General features: G+C 52.1%; 3 protein-coding genes across 8 annotated transcripts in view; 1 reads left to right on the forward strand and 2 right to left on the reverse strand.

The window, feature by feature from the left end:
• LOC140522101 (inner centromere protein-like) overlaps nt 1-19,063 on the forward strand; it is a 576,743-nt gene that overhangs the window by 214,391 nt on the left and 343,289 nt on the right. The gene's annotated exons all lie outside the window — the stretch shown is intronic.
• On the reverse strand, nt 228-8,320 carry LOC140530370 (uncharacterized). The gene is made up of 8 exons (XM_072649938.1): nt 8,310-8,320; nt 8,145-8,241; nt 7,933-8,049; nt 7,098-7,243; nt 3,914-3,977; nt 3,590-3,724; nt 1,851-2,001; nt 228-705 (listed from the first exon to the last, which is right to left on the reverse strand). The coding sequence occupies exons 1-8, from the start codon at nt 8,318-8,320 to the stop codon at nt 506-508; spliced, it is 921 nt and encodes a 306-aa protein (XP_072506039.1). The 3' UTR covers nt 228-505.
• LOC140522163 (inner centromere protein-like) lies at nt 8,144-17,561 on the reverse strand. 3 transcript variants are annotated; one of them, XM_072637291.1, is made up of 10 exons: nt 17,424-17,557; nt 15,383-15,496; nt 15,059-15,170; nt 14,867-14,942; nt 13,784-13,985; nt 13,510-13,561; nt 12,200-12,320; nt 11,980-12,114; nt 8,323-8,453; nt 8,144-8,241 (listed from the first exon to the last, which is right to left on the reverse strand). In XM_072637291.1, exons 5-9 carry the CDS (start codon nt 13,806-13,808, stop codon nt 8,340-8,342), a joined length of 447 nt encoding a protein of 148 aa, XP_072493392.1. In that variant the 5' UTR covers nt 13,809-13,985; nt 14,867-14,942; nt 15,059-15,170; nt 15,383-15,496; nt 17,424-17,557; the 3' UTR covers nt 8,144-8,241; nt 8,323-8,339. The 3 variants fall into 3 exon arrangements, with proteins under 3 accessions (XP_072493392.1, XP_072493390.1, XP_072493391.1); XM_072637289.1 differs by lacking the exons at nt 8,144-8,241; nt 8,323-8,453 and adding an exon at nt 8,531-9,248 and having other exon boundaries at nt 17,424-17,561; XM_072637290.1 differs by lacking the exons at nt 8,144-8,241; nt 8,323-8,453; nt 15,383-15,496 and adding an exon at nt 8,531-9,248 and having other exon boundaries at nt 17,424-17,561.

A 19,063-nucleotide genomic window follows, 5' to 3' on the forward strand; every position in this document is an offset into this window, starting at 1 on the left:
CAGATCCTTGGAAGCCAGGCTGTCAGGGCACAAAGGCATCTCAGAACCTTCTCTTGCTCCTTGACTGCTGCTGAGGGTCAGCTGTTTCACCCCAGTGCCAAGCCCAGGTCCCTGCTGAACTCGGCCACCTGAAACCGACCATTGCCACTCCTCACAGCCCAGGTCATGCTGCAGAGTTTCTTGATCAAGTCCCAAGACCTTCCTAAAAGGAACAACTCCACATCATATGCCAGAAAATTTTTATTTATTAACCTAACCTTATCATCTAACCTTTTCTTAACCTAACCTTGTAACACTGGAGTCTGACATCAGCTTCGAACTAGCTACCTAGCAAGCTAGCACTTATGTACAGGTGAGGGACTGCTGGCTTGACCATGTGGGCGCTGTGAGCACCATTGTCCCTCGAGCTCACCCACAGCTTTTGGGAGTCTCAGTGAGGTCCGGCTGTGACTGCACAGGATGGCCAAGAGGGGCCTCCCTGCTCCTATCTCAAGGCGTCTGCAGGTCATACGACAGTTCCCTCAAACTCCAGGACTCTGGCAAGTGGTGAGGAATCCCAGAGGGCAGAGCTGGTGCGAGTGTGATAACGTGGTTTACTCTTTTGGAATATGTCCTCGAGGTCCGGACTGAGGATGGTGCCAAAGATCTGGTCAATGTCAGGAGGGCCATAGTACTGATAGATGGTGGCCTGCCTGAGCTGGAACCCTGGGGCAGGAGAGTCAGGGGTCACATCAGAGCAGGGGTCTCACAAACAGATGCCACCCAAGTCCTAATGACTCTCCTCATCAAGGTTGTTCCAAATATTCCCTTCTCCTCACCCCTTGTAACACCAGCCCTTGCAGCTGAGAACCTGCCTCCCCTGACCTCAGGCCCCAGGCTCTCAGGAAATTCCCTTTCTCTCCAGATACCTCAATCCCATCCCTTCCTCTCCTCTTCCTGAAGGAACCTCCTAAGAGCCCACCCTGCAGCATGTCTCCTCCTGGCCTTCCCTCCCTCCACTGAACTCCTTTCACATGTCAGATGTTCAGCACCCCCTTCACATACAACTGTCCCCAATAACCTCTTCAGTGCCAAAGGGAGCAATCTTATCTCTGCAGCTGATGGATCCCGGGCCACCTGCCCCTCGCCTGCTTCTCCTCTTTCCTAATTGACTTCTCATCAGCCCTCTGCATCAAGGATCCTTCTTGGGCCCCATTCTGCTTTCTCTCTCTACTGTTTCCTCTGGTGAAGTGGATCACTCCCAGAGCTATGCATCCATATAGCCTTCTGCTCTCTCCTGAGTGTCAGCCCCAAATCATCCACTGCCAGCTGGCTCTTTCAAAAAGGATGTCTCACAGGCACCTCCAGTTCTCTATATCTGACATGCAGAATTCTCTCCCCTAACGGACACCTCCACCTTTTTGTGGAGAGCACTGCCCACCTGGCTCACAATCTCAGCATTACCCCAGACTCCTCACTCTTTTTCCTCGCACATGGCCCATCGAGGGCCAACCAAACCTTACACTATCTGAACTGAATCTGACTCAGTTATAGATGCTGCCTTGCCCACCACAGCAGTTCACACAGCCACCCGTGACTTCACCTGCACACTGCCCTCCCTGTGGATCTCCCCCACCCATCCTCCACAAGGCTACACGGGAATTTTTCCAAAGCCCAGCAGGACGGACCACATCCCTCCCCTGCTTAGCCTCCAGATCAAATGGAAGTTTCCACTGACATTGAAAGGCCAAGCTTTACAACTTGCTATCAGCCTACATTTCTAGCCTTTTAAACATTGCTCCCCTTAGTACACCTCACTCCAATCTGATGAGGGGTGTCATTTGTCATTCAGGGAGACGGTCTTCACTTACCAGTGGCCCAAGCAGGAATGGGCCTGCCGGGCTGGAACTCATCATCTGTGGAGTCATCACTACACAGATCCATTCCATCACTGTCTGGGATGATCTTGAGGCTCCCCTTCGGGCCCTGGGGGGTCATTTCAGAAGAGTTGCCAACCGGAGTCTGAAGATGAAAGGAGACCTCTTTATCTCTTCCTGGCCCCTTGGGCTGCCAGAGCTGAAAGAAGCTGAGAGATGATTCAGTGCAAACCCACCCCCACCCCATCTGACTGATGAAGAGACTGAGGTCCTGAGTGGCCACAGACCTGGAAGAACACTCTCGTTATGTCTCCACCTCTATGTGGATCCGTTTCTCGATGTGTCCAATGTGGATAAGTCACACTCAGCTTCCAGCTGGGAGTCTCAGAGGAAAGGATGTGAACACAGAAAGAAATCCCTGTTTCTGTGGAGGAAATCTTGGGTCTGGCAGGGTCCAAAGACTTCTTTTCTGGGAATGTGTGCACTGACCCCACAGGGTTTGTGGGGCATCTTCAACTCCTTATAGACCAAGGACCTGATCACTGAGAGCAATGGGGAAGGCCGATGGAGATGGCCTCATCTCGATGTGTGTAGCTAAACCCTAGATAACACTCCTGAGGACCAGGAGCTCTTGGACTTGACCCTCTGCTGACCGAAATAAGCCAAACATCAGGAAACTGCTGGCAGACAGAGCTGAGGCAAGCCTGCAGAGCTTGGTTAAGCTTCAGGCTGACAGGCGGCCAAGGGGTCCCCACACTGGGCTCCCCTTGGAGAGTTCTCCCAAGACTTTCTTTCCCTTCTCCTCTGTAGAGGTCACAGAATGTGGAGGAGGTTCAGAGTTTGAAATAAGTGGGACCTTGTGGGGTCATTGAGGTCATCCCACTGCCCCACGTGGCAAAAGAGAACTCTGGGTGCTAGAAAGTGAAGAGTTCACACAGGAAATGGTGCATGCTGCAGGCTGAACCCCAACGTGGTGTCCTGTTTGGTCCTTAGCCCCCACTGCTCTCAGATACAGCCTTGGGCTACGCTGCACGATGCTGGCGGTGCCAGCCCACTGAGCCCTAGTTCAGCGTTGAGAAGATGGAATTAAATAGGCATTCGTGTCAATGTCAAAATATGGTTTCAGACAATCCAAATTTGCAAGGGCGAAGTGTGGAGAGTCATAAGGTCATGTGAAAAGGCCCCAGGACGTTCAGGGGACAGGAAGTTCAGGGTAGGTCAGCAGTGACACAGCATCCCAGAAAGACAGGGAGAGGCAGGTGGGCAGGGCTTCCAAAAACAAGGAGGTGGCCCTGGTGCCTCTAGCCTCTGCTCCCTCTGAGGCCCAGGCTACACCCCATCGTACAATATTGAAAACCAGACAGTCTGCAGAAAAGGGCAATCCAATGCCAAAGGACGTGGGACTGCTGAGCCAGGACAAGAGGAGACTTAATTTGTCTCCTCACGTCCACGTGTGGTGGGCACCTGGCTGAGACAACAGAGGATAGAACCAGGGCCAAAGTGGGGAGGTCCCCTGGGCACATCCTGACATTCAGAACTCTCCCAAAATGCAATGGGCTGGCTGATCAATTGATGGGCTCCCTGGTCTTGAGAGATCTTGAAGCGGAGGCCAAGGGACCTCTTATCCTGAGCACTGGAAGAAGACCGAGCGTGGACCTGGCTAGTGGCCTAACAGCCCCCTAGGAGCCTGCCTTTCTACGTTTCTGGGCAGTGAGATGCAGAAGGGGCCTCACCTGCACGTGCGTGGTCACATCCAACCATCTGTCAGGGCCTCCAGCAGCGGCTGCCACCACCTTGGCCTCCTTGGCCTTCTTCTCCTGCTCCTTCTGCAGCTTCTTTGGCTCCTGCTCGTGGCGCTGATCTTGCTCCTGGGGCCACAACAGCATTGCGTCAGCCCAGACAACTGCCCAAGGTGCTGCCCCTCATCCCTGCCCTGTCCCAGGAAAACCCAAAGAGCCCAGGGGCAGCAGCCTCTGAAGGGACCGTTAGAGGAGGAGGTAAGGGCTGGGGCTGTAGCTAAGACCAAGGCCCACCCCAGGTCCTGCCCAGTGCCTCACCCTCTTCTGCTCCTCTTCCAGTTCCTTCAGTAATCTCTCCTTGTGGAGCTGCAGAGCTCGCTCCCTGAAAACCAAGAGTCCTTCCTCAGCAGTCACCAGTAGGAAGGGGGCCAGAGGGTTGGTCCTGACTCAAATCCCTCCCTGCTGCCCCTCCTGCCACTTTGCCCAGGTCTTAACTACTCTTCACCTACTCATGACAATGGGACAGGGGAAAGAGCATCAGGAGGAAAGTCAGGAAAGCCTAAGGTCCCAGATGGCAGGGCCTGCTTTGTTTCTGTCTTTGTACCCCCAGAGAACTGAGACACAGTGTCTTGTACATAGTAGGCACTCAAGAAATGCTCAAGCAATTGAACTCTCTTTTCTGTTCCACTTTAATCCAAGAACATTCCCAAACACTGATGCAGGAGCTGGGAATCAGTACTGCCTCCCACTAAAACAGACACCCACCATAGGCCTCTGAGTCAAGTGCTTGGAAAACAAATGGAATGATGAATATAGGAGACGCAAAACCATACATGTAAGTATCAGGATGTGATTTCATATCTGGACCAGTAATGTCATCACAGCAGGGAACCTGATGCAGAAACTGCCGCATCCGTGGAGACAGAGCCATACGTTTCAAATGAAATGTCCACCTGTCATGGTCCAAAACGTTAAAAGGATTTGTAGCTGCCATCAGATCCCAGAATGCTACAGGGCCTCCTTAGTGAGTCAAAGGATCGGTCAAGAGATTCGCTCAAAAACTGAGTATAATTATGCTGCAGAGGAACAAAAGGGGTCTTGAACAGAATAGAGCACTTTCCAACACCCTGATGAAAAGCTCAGAGCTGAGGAAAAACTTTGAAATTCCAACACGGGAGTCAAGAGAAAGCGGGAAAGGCAAGAAACAAGTGGTTGTCTACTGAGGTGTGTGACGGGCCTGGGGATGCCTCTGCCAGCAGCGCCACTGTTACAGGGAAGGCCAAGACTAGCGCCCAGTCACAAAAGTTGGAACGAGAAGAGATGGCACACAGTTGGGGCAATTCTCACTTAAGTAGTCTAGTAACTCAGAAAAAGTGCAAAGGACACAGAAGATTCAGTGCCAGACCATCATTGTCCTACAGAAGTCTCACTGTAAAGGTCAACACTTGATGCCCGCAGGAAGTGGAAAGGCAGCAGATAAAAATACAGAGTGATCCATAAAATTCCACGAAGGACCAGGACAGAGGTGAAATACGAGCAGGGCTGCCTCAGACCACCCCGGAAAACAAGCTGATATTGCATGGGGCTGGAGTGTCCAAGTAAGTGCACTGTCCTGAAAGTGTCAAGGGCTGCAACTAGGACAGCAAAGAGATGAAAACATAGAAAAGGTCTGCCGATTTCTCTCGTAAGCTTGTCATTCTTTAAATTCCAAGGCCCTGGTATGCTACCTGAGGATATAGAAGGTCTCTCAGCCACACTGAGAAGCCACAGCTACCTGGGCAGAGCTGGAACCCTACCAGCGTGGAGGAAGCATCTCTACCAAAGAAGGAACACACCAACTGGGGAGGGGCTGATCAAACTGGTCTATGGGTGTAACAGAATATTAGTATGCAGCACGAAATGAAGCTCTGGTACCGAGAAAAGTCCAAGGAGAAGAGGAGGCATGAGGACAGAAGAGTGTGAGCCAAGAATCATATGGAAGGGGAGATGGACTGAACAGCCGACCCAGCCCCTCTTGTTCCTGCACCTCAGCCCATTTGCGGTAGGGAGGTGGAGGGCACAGTGCTGCCCACCTGCGGTCAGGGCAGCCCAGCTCCCTTGTCACAGGATGGAATACTGGGGGAGAGCAGACAACGCCTGTCAAAGACATTAATAATAGCTATTTTTAAAATACAGAATTAAAAACAAACCGTTGCTCGTGCTCAAATCTGCTTCCAACAAATTCAACTTGTGTCTCAAATCGTCAAAGTCTCAGTTTCCTCATCTGCAAAATGGGGATGATCCCTGCAAATACACACCTCTCAAAATTGTTGTGATATTGGACAGAAGTGAAGGAGATTGTCCCACACAGAGGGACAGTCACCCCAAGGAAGGAAAAAGACCTTGACTTAGCATCTGCTCTGGGTTGAGTGCGAGGGATAAAGCGCTTGCTCATGTTCTAAGAACTAAAGAGACATGGCCCATCCAAAGGAAGGAGAACAGCTAGTCCCAGAAGGGCAAAGGACAAAGAAGAAAAGCAGGATGTGTCTGGGGAATCATGCTCCATGATCCCAAGCTCCCCAATGTGAAAATCCATCCTCTCCATGGCCCTGCCTGCCAGCAATGCCAACATGATCTCAGGCTCCCAAGGTGGTCAGGAACTACGAGGAGAGTTCAGCACGACCCTGTGAGTCTCCCGACAGGGCCCATGTAGCACCCACACGTTTTAGGAAAAGAAACTGAGTCTTGGAGAGGGCAAGGGACATTCTCAATGCCCCGTTGAAAGCAAATAATGGAGCCAGCATGTGGCCTGGAGTAACCCCACGCACCTCCCTGCCCAAGAGGCCTTCTCACAGATGTCGGGTGTCTGCAGGGAGCTCACTCACATTCACATCCTCTCTCTCTCTCTCTCTCTCTCTCTCTCTCTCTCTCTCTCTCTCTCTCTCTCTCTCTCTCTCTCTCTGTCTCTCACACACACACACACACACACACACGAATACAATCTCTCACACTCAGTCGCACATAGTCGCACACACACAATCTCTCACAGACTCACAATATTTCACACACATTCCAATCACACACAGTCTCCTCACTCACACGCACACACAATCTCAGACCCAGAAACAGCCACACACACAAGAACACACAGTTACACAAATATGAAGACACAACCAAACACATGCACACAGGCACACAGTGACATGCACACACACAAAATCTCAGACGACCAGTCATAAACACGCAAACATTCATGCACAGACAGGCACAGATTCATGCACACATACAGTCACACATAGAGTCGCACAGAAGCACACACAGTCAAACACATGTACACACACATGCACCCATATAATCACACACAGGAACCCACACTCATGCACACAGTCACACACACGCACACACGGCCACACTTCTGCACCCACACGCACACACAGAAACATCCACAGACGCGCACACACACACAGACATGAGCAGAGAGGCAGGGGAGGCACAGCTGCTCAGTGGGCAGACAGGCCCTCACCACTCAGCCTGCAGCCTCTCCTCCTCCCTCTTCCTCTGCATCTCCCTCTCCAGCGCCAGCTGCCTCTCCCGCTGCCTCCGCTGCACCGCGTTTCTTAGGACTTCTGCCACCTTCCTCTGCCGCTTCTGCTCCCGCTCCTCCTCCTGCTGCAGGTGGAAAGGAGAGGGATCCCGTCAGGGAGGTGGGGAGGGACGGGCCACATGGGCCTCCGAGCACAGACAACTCACTGAGCAGGAGGAGGACTGGTGCGGGCATGAATCAGGCTGCTCTAGCTCGCCCTCAGTATCCCCTCTGCTCTCAACGGTCTTTAAGACCCCCTCAGCTCTAAAATCAATGGTTGTACAAGAACCATCCATGCTGGCTCCAGATTGGGCCCATGCTTCTGACTGACTGCAGAATGAATATTCTGCCCCTGGCACAGTCGTCTCCTCGCCCCAATAACACACCAGGCAGTGAGGGGCATCAGGTATCCCAGAATGGACAGTGAAGAACTGTCCCCAGTCTTTCTCTCTTAGGTTCCTCTCTGTTGTGGGGCTGGGCCCTGACAACAAGAATAATGAAGATCACATTTCAGTTGTGTTTGGCTTGGCTTATCTCCTCAGGTCCTTACCAACACTTCTACTAGGCAAATGTAACTTTGCAGAAGAGGAAACTGAGGCAGGCAACAGTTAAAGGAGCTAACCAAGGTGGCACAGCTGGATCTGAACTAAGGTCCTCTTGCCTCGAGGCTCAGCACACAGGGGCACACAGTTGGCTGCCCACAAGTAAGTGGGGCCTAAGGACCAGAGGCTGGCCAGCTCCACTGCTCCCTCCATGGTGGCCCATCTGCACTCACCTGCTGGAGTCTCTTCTGCCTCCAGGCTTCTTCCTCCTGCTTCAGCCTCATCTCAGCCTCCTCCAGCTTCCTGGCAGTTTTCTTCCTGGCCTTCTTAGCCAGCGGCTTCTGCTTTGCCTGAGAGACCCCGAGCCAGGAGGTCAGGGGTCAAGACCCTGCCCTGTCCCACCCAGCATTTTGTCAGGGGCCCAGGCTCTGGGGCTGCCTCTGACCTCCAACTTCTGCTCAGTGCGTTTCTTCTTCTCTACCTCCAGCTGTTCTGCCTGCTTGCGGGCCTTCAGGGCCTTCCACAGGTGCTCTTCCCATTTCCTGGGAGAACAAGGAGCAATGGACCCATTCTTGGGCTTGGCAAGCCCCCTCAGTCCTCCCCACCATACCGTCCGCCCATGCCTCCAGAAGGTGGTCACTCATATCTTCATCTCCTCCAGGCGCTGGTGCTGGTCCTCCTCCACCTTCTGCTTTCTTAGGAGCTCAGCCTCCTCCTTATTTTTCAGGTTTTCCAGCTGCTGCAGTTCCTTCTCCTGAGGACAGGAAGGGCATCGCTGCTGTGAGGCAGATGGGGAGATCGCCAGGGGCCAGAAGAGATCAGAATGCCCAGACTCTCTTCTCCCCACCCCCTTTCCCTGGAAGGCCCACCTTCCCCCCATTCGATATGCAGAGAGCATGAGAAGGGCTGTGTCACAGACAGGACCTGAACCAGGCTCTGAAGGCAGCTGTCTCTTCTCTCCACATGCTCTAACAACTGTTCTTGACATCAATGAGTCAAAGGAAGGGAAGCTGAGGGCATAGGGGGTGGCTGGTGTCCTGCCAGTGTGTCCTCCCAGGGCTTGGTCAGCCACTAACTGGCCAGGTGGCTGTACACCACTGCTTCCCCTCTCTGAGATCCAAAATTCATCATCTGTCAAATGGGCTCATTGTCCTTCCCTTCCATGGAGGCAGTATAGAAACCAAGGCTCGGAGGCTGTCCTGGCTCCTCTTGATAGTCAACATCAGGGCCTCACTGATCCAAAGAGGCAAGGGGCTGATCCAAGGCCTCACGTACAAGACACAGTGAGCTGGGCTTCACACCCATCAAAAGCTGTGAGGTGCAGCCAAATGATCGATACCATCGGACCCCAGGATACCTGAGCCCACCAGCTCGAGGAGAGTGCAGCCCCCACAAGAACACCTCGCACACCCCTTGGCCACCTGTCCGGAAAGAAGCCTTGGACCCAGTGTGCTGGGAGAGAACCTCGAGGGTCTTCTTGGCCTGCCAGATCTAGATACCCGTCCAGGGGAAAGACTGAGTCAGGCTTCAGAAATCCATCACATGGGGACTGAAGAAAAAGGAGAACGGAGGAGGACAGTGACTAGCTCTACTCTGCCCAGCCTCAGAATGCACACCCAGAAGGGGTCAAAATCTGCAGGAAACCAACGGGACAGCAGAATGGAGCCTTCTAACTCGACCCAATGTACAGGGATTTGAGGTCCACTGCACTCAAGCATCATGCTGGCAACCATAGACACAGGCCATGCCTTGTGAACTAGTGAGCTCCCTGCTGCTCTGAGGTGTTCCAGTAAAGGCTAGACAGATGACCCCATCAGGATGCTGTGGACGGTACACCTCCCTCTCACAGAACGAGAGTTGACATAACTTCCGAAGCTCACCACACAGACGCTACCCAAGGGATCAATCCCCACTGAGTTCCAGCTCCCTCCTCGCACTGCCCTTTCTGCTGTCAACCAGAGGCAAAATCTCCCGATTCGTGCAGCTGGCTCAGCGTGGACTAAGAAGTGGGAGAGTGGGAAGCATGACAATGGAGAGAATAGTGGGAGACAGCATTTTCAGGATGACTGATACAACTGCGTTTGCTTGGTTCAAAAATTCAGGTGTCAGCCAATGTTCATCAAATCGAATAGACAAAAGTCCTTCAAATGGATGAAACCAAAGTCCTTTCTGAAAAGATTCGGCCCAGAAATGCTTTAAGCAGCAGCTCCTGAAGAACGTTTAACTGACAAACTTGGGGGCTTTGGGGTGCAGCCAAGTCTCGTGAGAATTCCCAGCTTGGTACCTCCCTCCACCACTCTCTATCGACATTTCTTCACCAGCTAAAGCAAGGGCCCAGAGCACTGCAGATCCCGTGACCTGCCTGGGAGTCCACAATCTCTTGAAGGTAACAACACTCTGATCCCTCCCTAAACAGAGACTTTGGGATGAACTGCCTTCCCTGGAATGCCATGACTCCCAAGTTCAGTAGGTCATTGTGGGACAAAGCTCTCCTCAGAGGAGAGCCAGGACACCACAACTCTGGCCAGAAATGCTACCCCGTTCCCCAAGGCTTCAAGGCAAGGAACTCCTCATTCCCAGAAGGAGGAAAATATGATCTCCTTGACTACTAATCACCCGCTGGGCTCTTTCTGGTCTCTAGAACATAAATGGAAAAGGCTGCTCCCCTTGGAGAAAGCATGCGAATATTCCAAGACAGAATCAGCTGCTTGGCCTGGACCTTGGGCATGGCCCTGAACTCTTAAGAAGTAGCCAAGAAGGCCAGGAAGAATCTCACCCCAGGAACCCAGATTTAGGTAAGTGGGAGAACTCTCCCAAATAACCCCCAGACCCCTTACAGAAAACTGCTGGCCTTAGGATGTGGGGATCCTAGGGGCAGTACCCCTAGCTGGGCACAGTGAAGTAGGCGAGACTGTGCAGTCCTCAGCACAAAGTTACAGACGCAGCTGCCCTGCTCCGCCAGGCTCCTTTCCTGATTCCCACAGGCTGATGATGGTGATGGGCCTTTCTCTGCCCAAGACTCAGGTTCCCTTCTCCTTCATCACTCAAGGTCTGTCTCATGGCTCTACCCCCACTTCAATTCCAAAAGACAAGTCATTTCCACAACTTTAAAATCAATTGACCAGAAAGTTTGTGGGATGCCCCTGGGAGCAGGAACCAGCCCCAACAGTGGTGTGCTCCTTAGACCAAACTCAAAGGACAGGTACAAGCTCCTTAAGAAGGATCTCTCAGAGACTCTGGGAATTAGGAATGAGACTTTGAAAACATAGTTTTTCTCACTAACAGGAGCTGAAAAGGTCAATACTAGCATTCTAAAGTGGGGAGCACCATGGCCTACCATCGAGCCAGGGTACGCGGGAAAATCGGGGGCAAGGTAGACCAGGGGGCCATTTGTTTCTTTGCTGGCAAGAGCTCAGGACTGAGGCCTCAGGATCCAGGAGGGTCAGGCGCTGGGTCGTGGCTGCCCACAGTGCAAAGGGAATGCCTGTGTTGGGCCATCTGTGCTGGGCCAGCAACCTGGGACAAGCCCTGCAAGGACTTGCTGGGTGACCCTGAACCAGCGACTCGACCTCCTGGGGCTCCCTTCCCCAGGGAGTTACTCTGCTGACACACTCACAAAGTTCATGTTGAAAACAAGACATTCTAGCACTTCAGGAAGTAGTGGTCCAGTAGGGAGGGTGGGGATGGGTGGCTACACTACTAAGATGATAGGTGGGTGGATTACTCAGGACAAAAGTGCCCTGTGAAAGGAGAAAAGGAGGAAAACCTGGCATTAAGTCTTCTCGCTGCCTCACACACCCCTGCCAGGCACACAGCCAGAGGCCTTGGGCAGCCCTGCCCTTGAAGCCAGTCCTCCAGGCTGCTCCAGGGCAGGGGGGCTGCCTGCCTGCCCAACCTCTGACCCAGCCATTTCCTCTAAAACCTCGGGCAAGCTAAGCAGAGTAATCTGAGTTTCCCTTGATGTTCATGCACACTATGGGGCTGACACACCACTGAAGAAAACTCATCTCCTAAGACGATTCTGTATACAACCCACATGGAACGTTCAATTGAGCCTCAGCTCTTAGTCAGGACCTAGAGTGCCAGGGTTAAACCTGCATCCTCTCTACACTCAAACCAAACCTCTGGCTCACGTACAGGCACTGCTTGGACTATTTGGACCCCAGTTCTCTGAGAAGGTCACCAACGCAAAACTGCACTCCCAGCTGTCCCGTGGAAGTCCCAGGCACAGGCCAAGCAGAGAAGTTCCTCTGGTGGCTACCCCTGGCCCCGGTGCTGACCTCGGCATCCAGATGGTGGACAGTGTTGCTTTTCATGAACGACTTCATGACACTGGGGCGGCTGGCGGAGGTCAGCGTCACGAGCATCTGCTTCTTTCGCACTGTCTGTAGGAACATTCGTACGGGCTGCACCACCTGCCCAGGGACACAAGGAGGAAGGCGTGGGCATGGTGCCAGCCTAGCAGCAGCCAGGATGGGGAGTGTGCCTCACCTGCCTTACCTTGCGGCCGGGGCAGACGGGTAAGGCTGTCTTGGTGCAAGGAGGAGTGAGAGCCTCATCGTCCATGTGGTGCCATTTCTCAGCCGCCTTACTGACAGCTTGCTTGTAGCTCCACCTCCGCCTGTGGGGGCAGAATCAGCACCCATGGGTGCCCTGGGACAAATGACAGCAGCCCCCTGCCACAGCCCAAGCAGCCAGGCCCTGACAGGTGGAGTCTCAGCCTTCCTCCTCCCTCCACATCCTAGACCTGGCACACTTTAACAATCACAGGCCTAGGCACTCCCTCCTGGAGGGCTCTATCTTGGCCTGGGGAGGGACAAAGGTCAAGTCCCCACCTGCCCTCAGAGAACGCACAATCTTACAGGAACACCAGATGCCAACAGCCAGGATGAGAATCACACACACACACTGCTACGGAATCATATGTGTCTGATTAAATCAAATACAACTTTTCCAAGCACCTCCTCCATCAAAAAGCCTTGTTCTAGGTTCTGAGGCTCCAGCAGTAAAGATTGAACAAGTTCTGCTCCCAGAGGCTCACATCCTGCTGGGAATGTCCACAGGGAGGTGTGTGTGTGTGTGTGTGTGTGTGTGTGTGTGTGTGTGTTTGTGTGTGTGTGTGTGTGTGTGTGTGTAGGTCACCTATACATGGTAGACGAGATTATATGGGGAGGGAGGGAGAGAGGACACCTCCCTCTCCACTGGAGGCCAAAATTCTTCCTGGAGCCACCCACCAAGGCCACAAGGAGCGTTTACTCAGGATCCACCACCACTTTGTCACCAACTGAGCATCAAGAAAGCTTGAGAGGCCTTCCAATTCACCCATTTGACAGAGAAGGAAACTGAGGCCCAGAAACGTCATCTGCCCAAAGTCACACCAATAAGTTTGAGGTCTTATCATCCAGAGAACTTAGGGAATGGCCTCCTCCTTTCCTTTCACCTGCCCCACTAACCAGACTCTTCTTAAAGGCTGATTCTGAGAAGGAAGTTATTTTGGACGCCTTAGCTGGGTGTCAGCATGAGTTGTGCAAGGACCATATTAAGGATCTCTGGAATGCCTTGGGGACCCCAAGCTCATCTGGATGGCGGCTTTTCCCCAAAAGCCTAGCTTGCCTTGGAGGTTCTGAAAGAGGCTGAGTCAAAGCGTCCAGAGGGCAGACCTCCCCCCAGTGCCGGGATGTTTTGCTCACTGAGGCACACAGTGGCACTTTAGCAGCACTGAATTCGTGGATCCCTTGGCCAGCTCTGGGACCATCCTGTGTGGTCTCTCCCTGCCACTTGTGCTCACAGATACCTGCGGCTCCTCCTACCTGATGCTCTGAGGAAGCTTCCTGGGCGCCTCACCTTGGTCCATCGTGCTCTCTATGGAGAGAAGAAGACAATGGAGACCCACCCTTCCTCCGAACCTTTCACCCCCGATATCTTGTTAGATCCTTGTTGCAGATTTAGGGCACAGAGGGAACCAAGCCACAGTAGTAGAACTGGCCCAAAGAGAGGAACCTGTGCTAGCCTTGCTCACCACCAGGCACTTCTCGGCACTCTGCTGATCGCTGACGCCAATCTTCACGACAGGTACGAGCTTACCTGAGCATGGCAGGTTCCCTGACATTCTGGGGAACTCTGTAGGGGAGGCAGGCAGCGAGGGGACCGCTGCTGCTTGGCTTTGGGTCCCACAAGAGACGGAGCCGTTCTCAGCCACCCCCGGGACCAGCTTCTCCAAGCTCTCTTTGACCGCAAGTAGCTGCTGGCGGTGCTGACTGCTCTTGGGCCTCCTGGGGCCAGACCCCTGCAGGACGCAGAAAATAGGGTCTTGACACCACGGCCCTAGGCATCGCCAATCTGGGAGGCTCTGTCTCTCAGTCTACAAACCTATGCCTGGCAAACAAAGAAAATCCCGAATATGTTCCCTGCCCTTAAGGAACTCACAGTGGATAGAGCACTGGCCTGGAATCAGGAAGACCTGAGTTCAAATTCAGCCTCAGACACTGACTAGCTAGGGGACCATGGGCAAGTCATTTTGCCTGCGTACCTCAGTTTCTTCGTCTGTGAAAATGAGAGTCTTGGACTCCAGGACCTCCAAGGTCCCTTCTGGCTCCAAATCTGGGTCCTGGATACTCTGGAGGGCCTGCACGCCCTGGAGGGCCTGCACGCCAGCACCAAACTCTCCCCTGCCCTGCCCTTGCTGCTTGCCTGGGTCTCCTCTCACCTCAACATCTCCTACTTCCCTCCATGTTTCCCACAGCACCAAGCACAGTGTTGAGAGTACTACCATCATCACTGGACCACCATTTGAATGGATGGGACCTTGGAAGCCTTCTGGCCCAGCTCCCACTATTTACACAGGCCTAGGGAGCTAGCACAGACTAGGAGGGCTGGAGATAGATGCTGATACCAAACTCAGGCCTGTCTCCATTGTTCTGCCTTGCCCACTTAGCCTTGGGGAAGCCAGATACTGATGGAGAATAGGAAGGGCAAGTCCAGAAGACTGGTCACATCCCTTTAGAACATAAGATCCAGTCCACAGAGAAGAGAGTTCCTCATTCTCTGGGCTCCGTACAATGCCAGGCATAGAGGGAGGCAAGAAGGGAGAGAAGGATGGAAGGAGAAAGAAATGAAAAGAAGAAAAGAAAGAGGAGGGGAGGGAAGGAAGGAAAATGGGACACATACTTGTCCTTGTTTGTTTGTGCTTTCTCAGTTCCTGTTACTCTGCCTTGCAACAGGGGCCAGATTCCCCACACGGTTCCTAAATTATTTTAAATAATGGTTTCTGTCACCAAGCCCTCAGGTCACTCAATTTTTGCCCAATACCCCTTGCCCTGGGCTGCTGCACCCATGTGGGTCCCTTGGCCCCAGGCTAACCTGGAAAAGGTTCTCACACCCTCCTCCTCCTGCATCTGCTGCAGCCACACCATCTCAGTGCTGTGGGCCTCCAGGACTCTCCCAGAGCCTATGGTGGTCCCCATGGTGCCATCTGCAATTTCAGAGCAGAAGGGAAGGTCAAAATGAGAATTCCCAGGTCACCGGGTGAGAAAAAGCATCTGAAGCAGGCTCGAGGGTTGCTCAGGGGAAGGGGACCAGGCCCAGGCTTTAAGATCACTCCCATCCCTCCACCCTGAATGCACTAGCCATTGGGAGCATCTTCAGATGCCAAGAATGTCTTCACTGCAGCAGCAATCTGGATACCTTCGTATTTATGGATGCTGATGCATCGCACTGGTTCCCTTCGTAGTCTCTCCACTCCATCTTTCTTGAAGTCGTAGGTGTTTTTACACCAAGGCAACAGTGATCTCAGAAAGGCTAAATGGTTGCAAGGAATCAAATCAACAGTTCAAAGTCAAGTGTACTCATTCTGGGTACTGTGTTTCAGTCAATGCCCCAGACTGATTACCACTTCCCTGTGTTATCTACCATGTAAGAACCTAAGTGCCCCATGAAGTCTGGCACCAGCTTGGCTTGCTTGTATCTGCCATGCTATGCCCAGGGCCTGGCACAGAGAAAGCATTCCCTTCCTTCCTAATTGTCATCTGAATATTCTCAAGGTGTCAGAAGTTCCAACCAGTGCTATTTGATCTTTGTGTCTTGGCAGCAAGCTGGGAGGTCAGCACCTAGCAGCACGCTGGGCAGGAAGAAAGTGATTAATAGGAGCCTTGGCGCCTGGCTGGCGGGCCACAGGGACCAGTGAGTGTACATCTGCGGTCCCAGGGTGAGGCGAGGAAGAGAGAACTGACTTGGAGGGAGATGCCCAGAAGTCAAACCTCTCTCAGACATGGGTCAGACATCACAGGCTGCTGCCCCTTAAACTGAGCCAGGATCGGGAGGCAGGGGCAACCAGGGAACGAAGGTGGAGTGCCGGCCCAGCAACAACCTGGCATTCTTCTCCCTCAGATGCTTTACACTCCAAATGCAGTAAGGAATTGGTTGGGAACTCAGGAAACCCTGCCCAGGGAGGCCATGGGTCATCAGAAGGAGCTTCCATGCTCATTTCATACTGCTGTACTGAGGATGCAGAAGCCCCAGGAACCCAACATCCTCCCTCTGATGGCTTACCATTCCGCAAAGCAACCTCGGGCCCAGCACCCCACTGCTCACCAATGTCAGCATGACCCCTCTTCATGTTGATCAGTTCCCTTCAATTCAACACCCTGGGAGCTAGAGGGGATGCAAATCCCCAGAAGATCCATTCCCCACAGGAAGAATCCATATCCAAGGAGGAAACCAGAGGAAAGGGACAAAGTAGGATGAAGGCAGAAAAGGCAACCAAGACCTGTCCCTCATGACTCACATCAACACAAGCCCCAACTGCAGGTCTTCAGGTCTCCTCAGCAAAGTGAGCCCTGAATTCCAGAAGGGAACAGGGCAGCCAGGCAGAAATTGGGAAGTACAGACAGGAAGAGCCAGGCCCATACACCCACTCCAAGCTCCACTGGGAACAAGATCCCTGCCTGGCAAAGAGGCTTTGGGATCTCAGGTCCATTACTATTGATGGGAATAATCATTTTCAAAAGTGCTTTCAATTCCGCAAAGGGCCTTAGCTATACTATTTCCCTTAATCCTCACCACCTTGGTAATTAGGTGCTATGACTGTTCCCATTTGACAGTTGCGGAAACTGAGGCACACAGAAGTTCAGTGATTAGCCCGGGCTCACACAGCCAGTAAGTGCCCAGGTCCAGAGTTCCAGCCACTAAGCCACCAGCTGAGGAAATATGCTACCAGGCTCCCCAGAGGAGAAAGCACCAACATGGGACCTAGAATCTTGCCCTACGGAGGGCCACAAACACCATGACAGGTGATAAGGAAAGAGGTCAAGCCTTTGCAGTGCTGGCTGCCCCAGTGCGTTCGAAGCTGAGGCAGCGTCAGGTATTCAAAGCCCTCAAGGTACAAAGATGAAGGAGCCAACCTGACCATTGCCTTCACCAGAACATAGCTCATGGTCCACCAGGGGAGCTCTGAGACAGACACACACAGCAGTGTAACCCGCACGACAGTGCAAGGAGCCAGGCCAGTCAGGGAGATTTGGGGGACAGAGAGTCGTCTCAGACTTTGGGATGTCTTATCCAACTGAGAGGTCCCTGGGACAAAGGGGTTGTCCAAGTGCCTTCTATGGGAGGCTTTTGATCAGAAGAAAAGAAAAGCAGCCAAGAATCCACAGTCCCAGCCTTGCCTCCCCTACGAGATGAACCCCAGGTCAGACTGATGTTTCCCCTCACCCCCACTCCTGCTTACCTAGGGGTCTGCAGCCACACCAGCGAGTCACCCTTTGGACACCTGCGCCCCAGGTTTGGCCCATTTCTTCACGACCGGAGTCACCAAGCAAACTTCCACAGCAACTGTCCCTTGTGAAGTAACGCAGCCTGTTGGGGTTGCAGAATTCCATGGCAGTTAGGGAGAGAAGGACCAGTGTGGGAGGGGATGGGTGGGGCACTGACGTCTAGAGGGATGTCAACTGAGGCATTCAATCTGGCTCCTTTGGCCATTTTACGACAAATGTGCCTCAGGGAAATCGTTTCCCCATCCCTGTGCCTCATTTTCCTCATCTGTAAAGCAAAGGGAAAGGATAACTCCTCCTGCAGGTGCTAGAGCCCCAACCTCCTCAGGCATTCAATTTATAAAATACCCCGAAAACAACTTTCTTGCCACCAAAGTTCTTGCTTCAATACGCCAAATGCTTCCAAATTGGAAACATAAGAATTGCCCGAAGGAATTACATTAAGGGATGCTGGTTACCTTATGTTTTCCTTCTGCACCCTAAGAATGCTGGCAATGTTTCATCTGACTGACAATTGAAACCTATACATTACTCTCTCCATTCAGAATAGGAGTTCCTTGAGATCAGGGACTACTTGGCACAGTACTTTGTACCTAGTAAGAGCTTAATAAATGTTATTCATTCATTCATTCATTCATTCTCCTTACAAGGACACTCTCTTTTCTTTCCTTTGTACCCCAGTACTTAGAGTGCCTGATATACAGTCAGCACTTAATAAATACTTGTTGCCTTATTATCTTTGCCTTGCCATGATCTTGGAACAAAATATATCTTGAGTTGTTCCTAAAACTACTCTTGTGAATTGTTTCCATTCTCCCCTGCATCTACGGTCCAATAGTCGTGTCTTTTTTTCCTTATGATTCTTCAGTCTTTTCCTTCCTCTTGCCTCCTTAAGTCTTTTGTCCTTTTTGTGACCTCACAGCTTAGCACAGTGCCTGATAAACAGAAGGTGCTTAATAAATGACTATTGTTTGATTATCCCACGCTTACACATAGCTTCACATGCCACGAATCCTTCATGACCCCCTGTACTCAATTGGGCATTTTTAAAAAGATGGTCTACGCTTCTGTTAGACTTAGTAGCTCTAAAATACTTGTCGTGTGAGCATCTGAATGATAGTCACCTATGCTATTGTCTTATGCATTTAATAAGTTGATATTTCTATGAATGCTGGAGCCAGTTCTTTGCTAGATTTTCTATCTTCCTCAAAGCACAAGACCGTGCCCTGCACATACCTGTAGTTGGACCAATACTCATTGAAAAAAAAAATGGATCTTTTATGGATTTCAGTCTCATCCCCAAACCTAGGAGTTTGTCTTGTCATTCAGTTGGACCCTTGGAGGAAGAAGCCCAGGAAATATAGATATGACTGCCAGAATATTCCCCTGGTTTGACAATGAGAAACCTGAGGTACAGACAGCTAAAGTGACTTCTACCCACCACACAGTCCATCAAGAAAGCTCATTGTTTGCAGCCTCCAGGCCTTAGAGAACAATCAAGTGGCATGCTATAAACGTCATTCCAACAATTGTACCCTTTCACCCACTTGGTCCTTTTTGATTCCATTAAGTACCACCACCTAATCTCAGACAGAGC

This window comes from Notamacropus eugenii, chromosome 2 (assembly GCF_028372415.1).
Source record: "Notamacropus eugenii isolate mMacEug1 chromosome 2, mMacEug1.pri_v2, whole genome shotgun sequence".
Classification (NCBI taxonomy): domain Eukaryota; kingdom Metazoa; phylum Chordata; class Mammalia; order Diprotodontia; family Macropodidae; genus Notamacropus; species Notamacropus eugenii.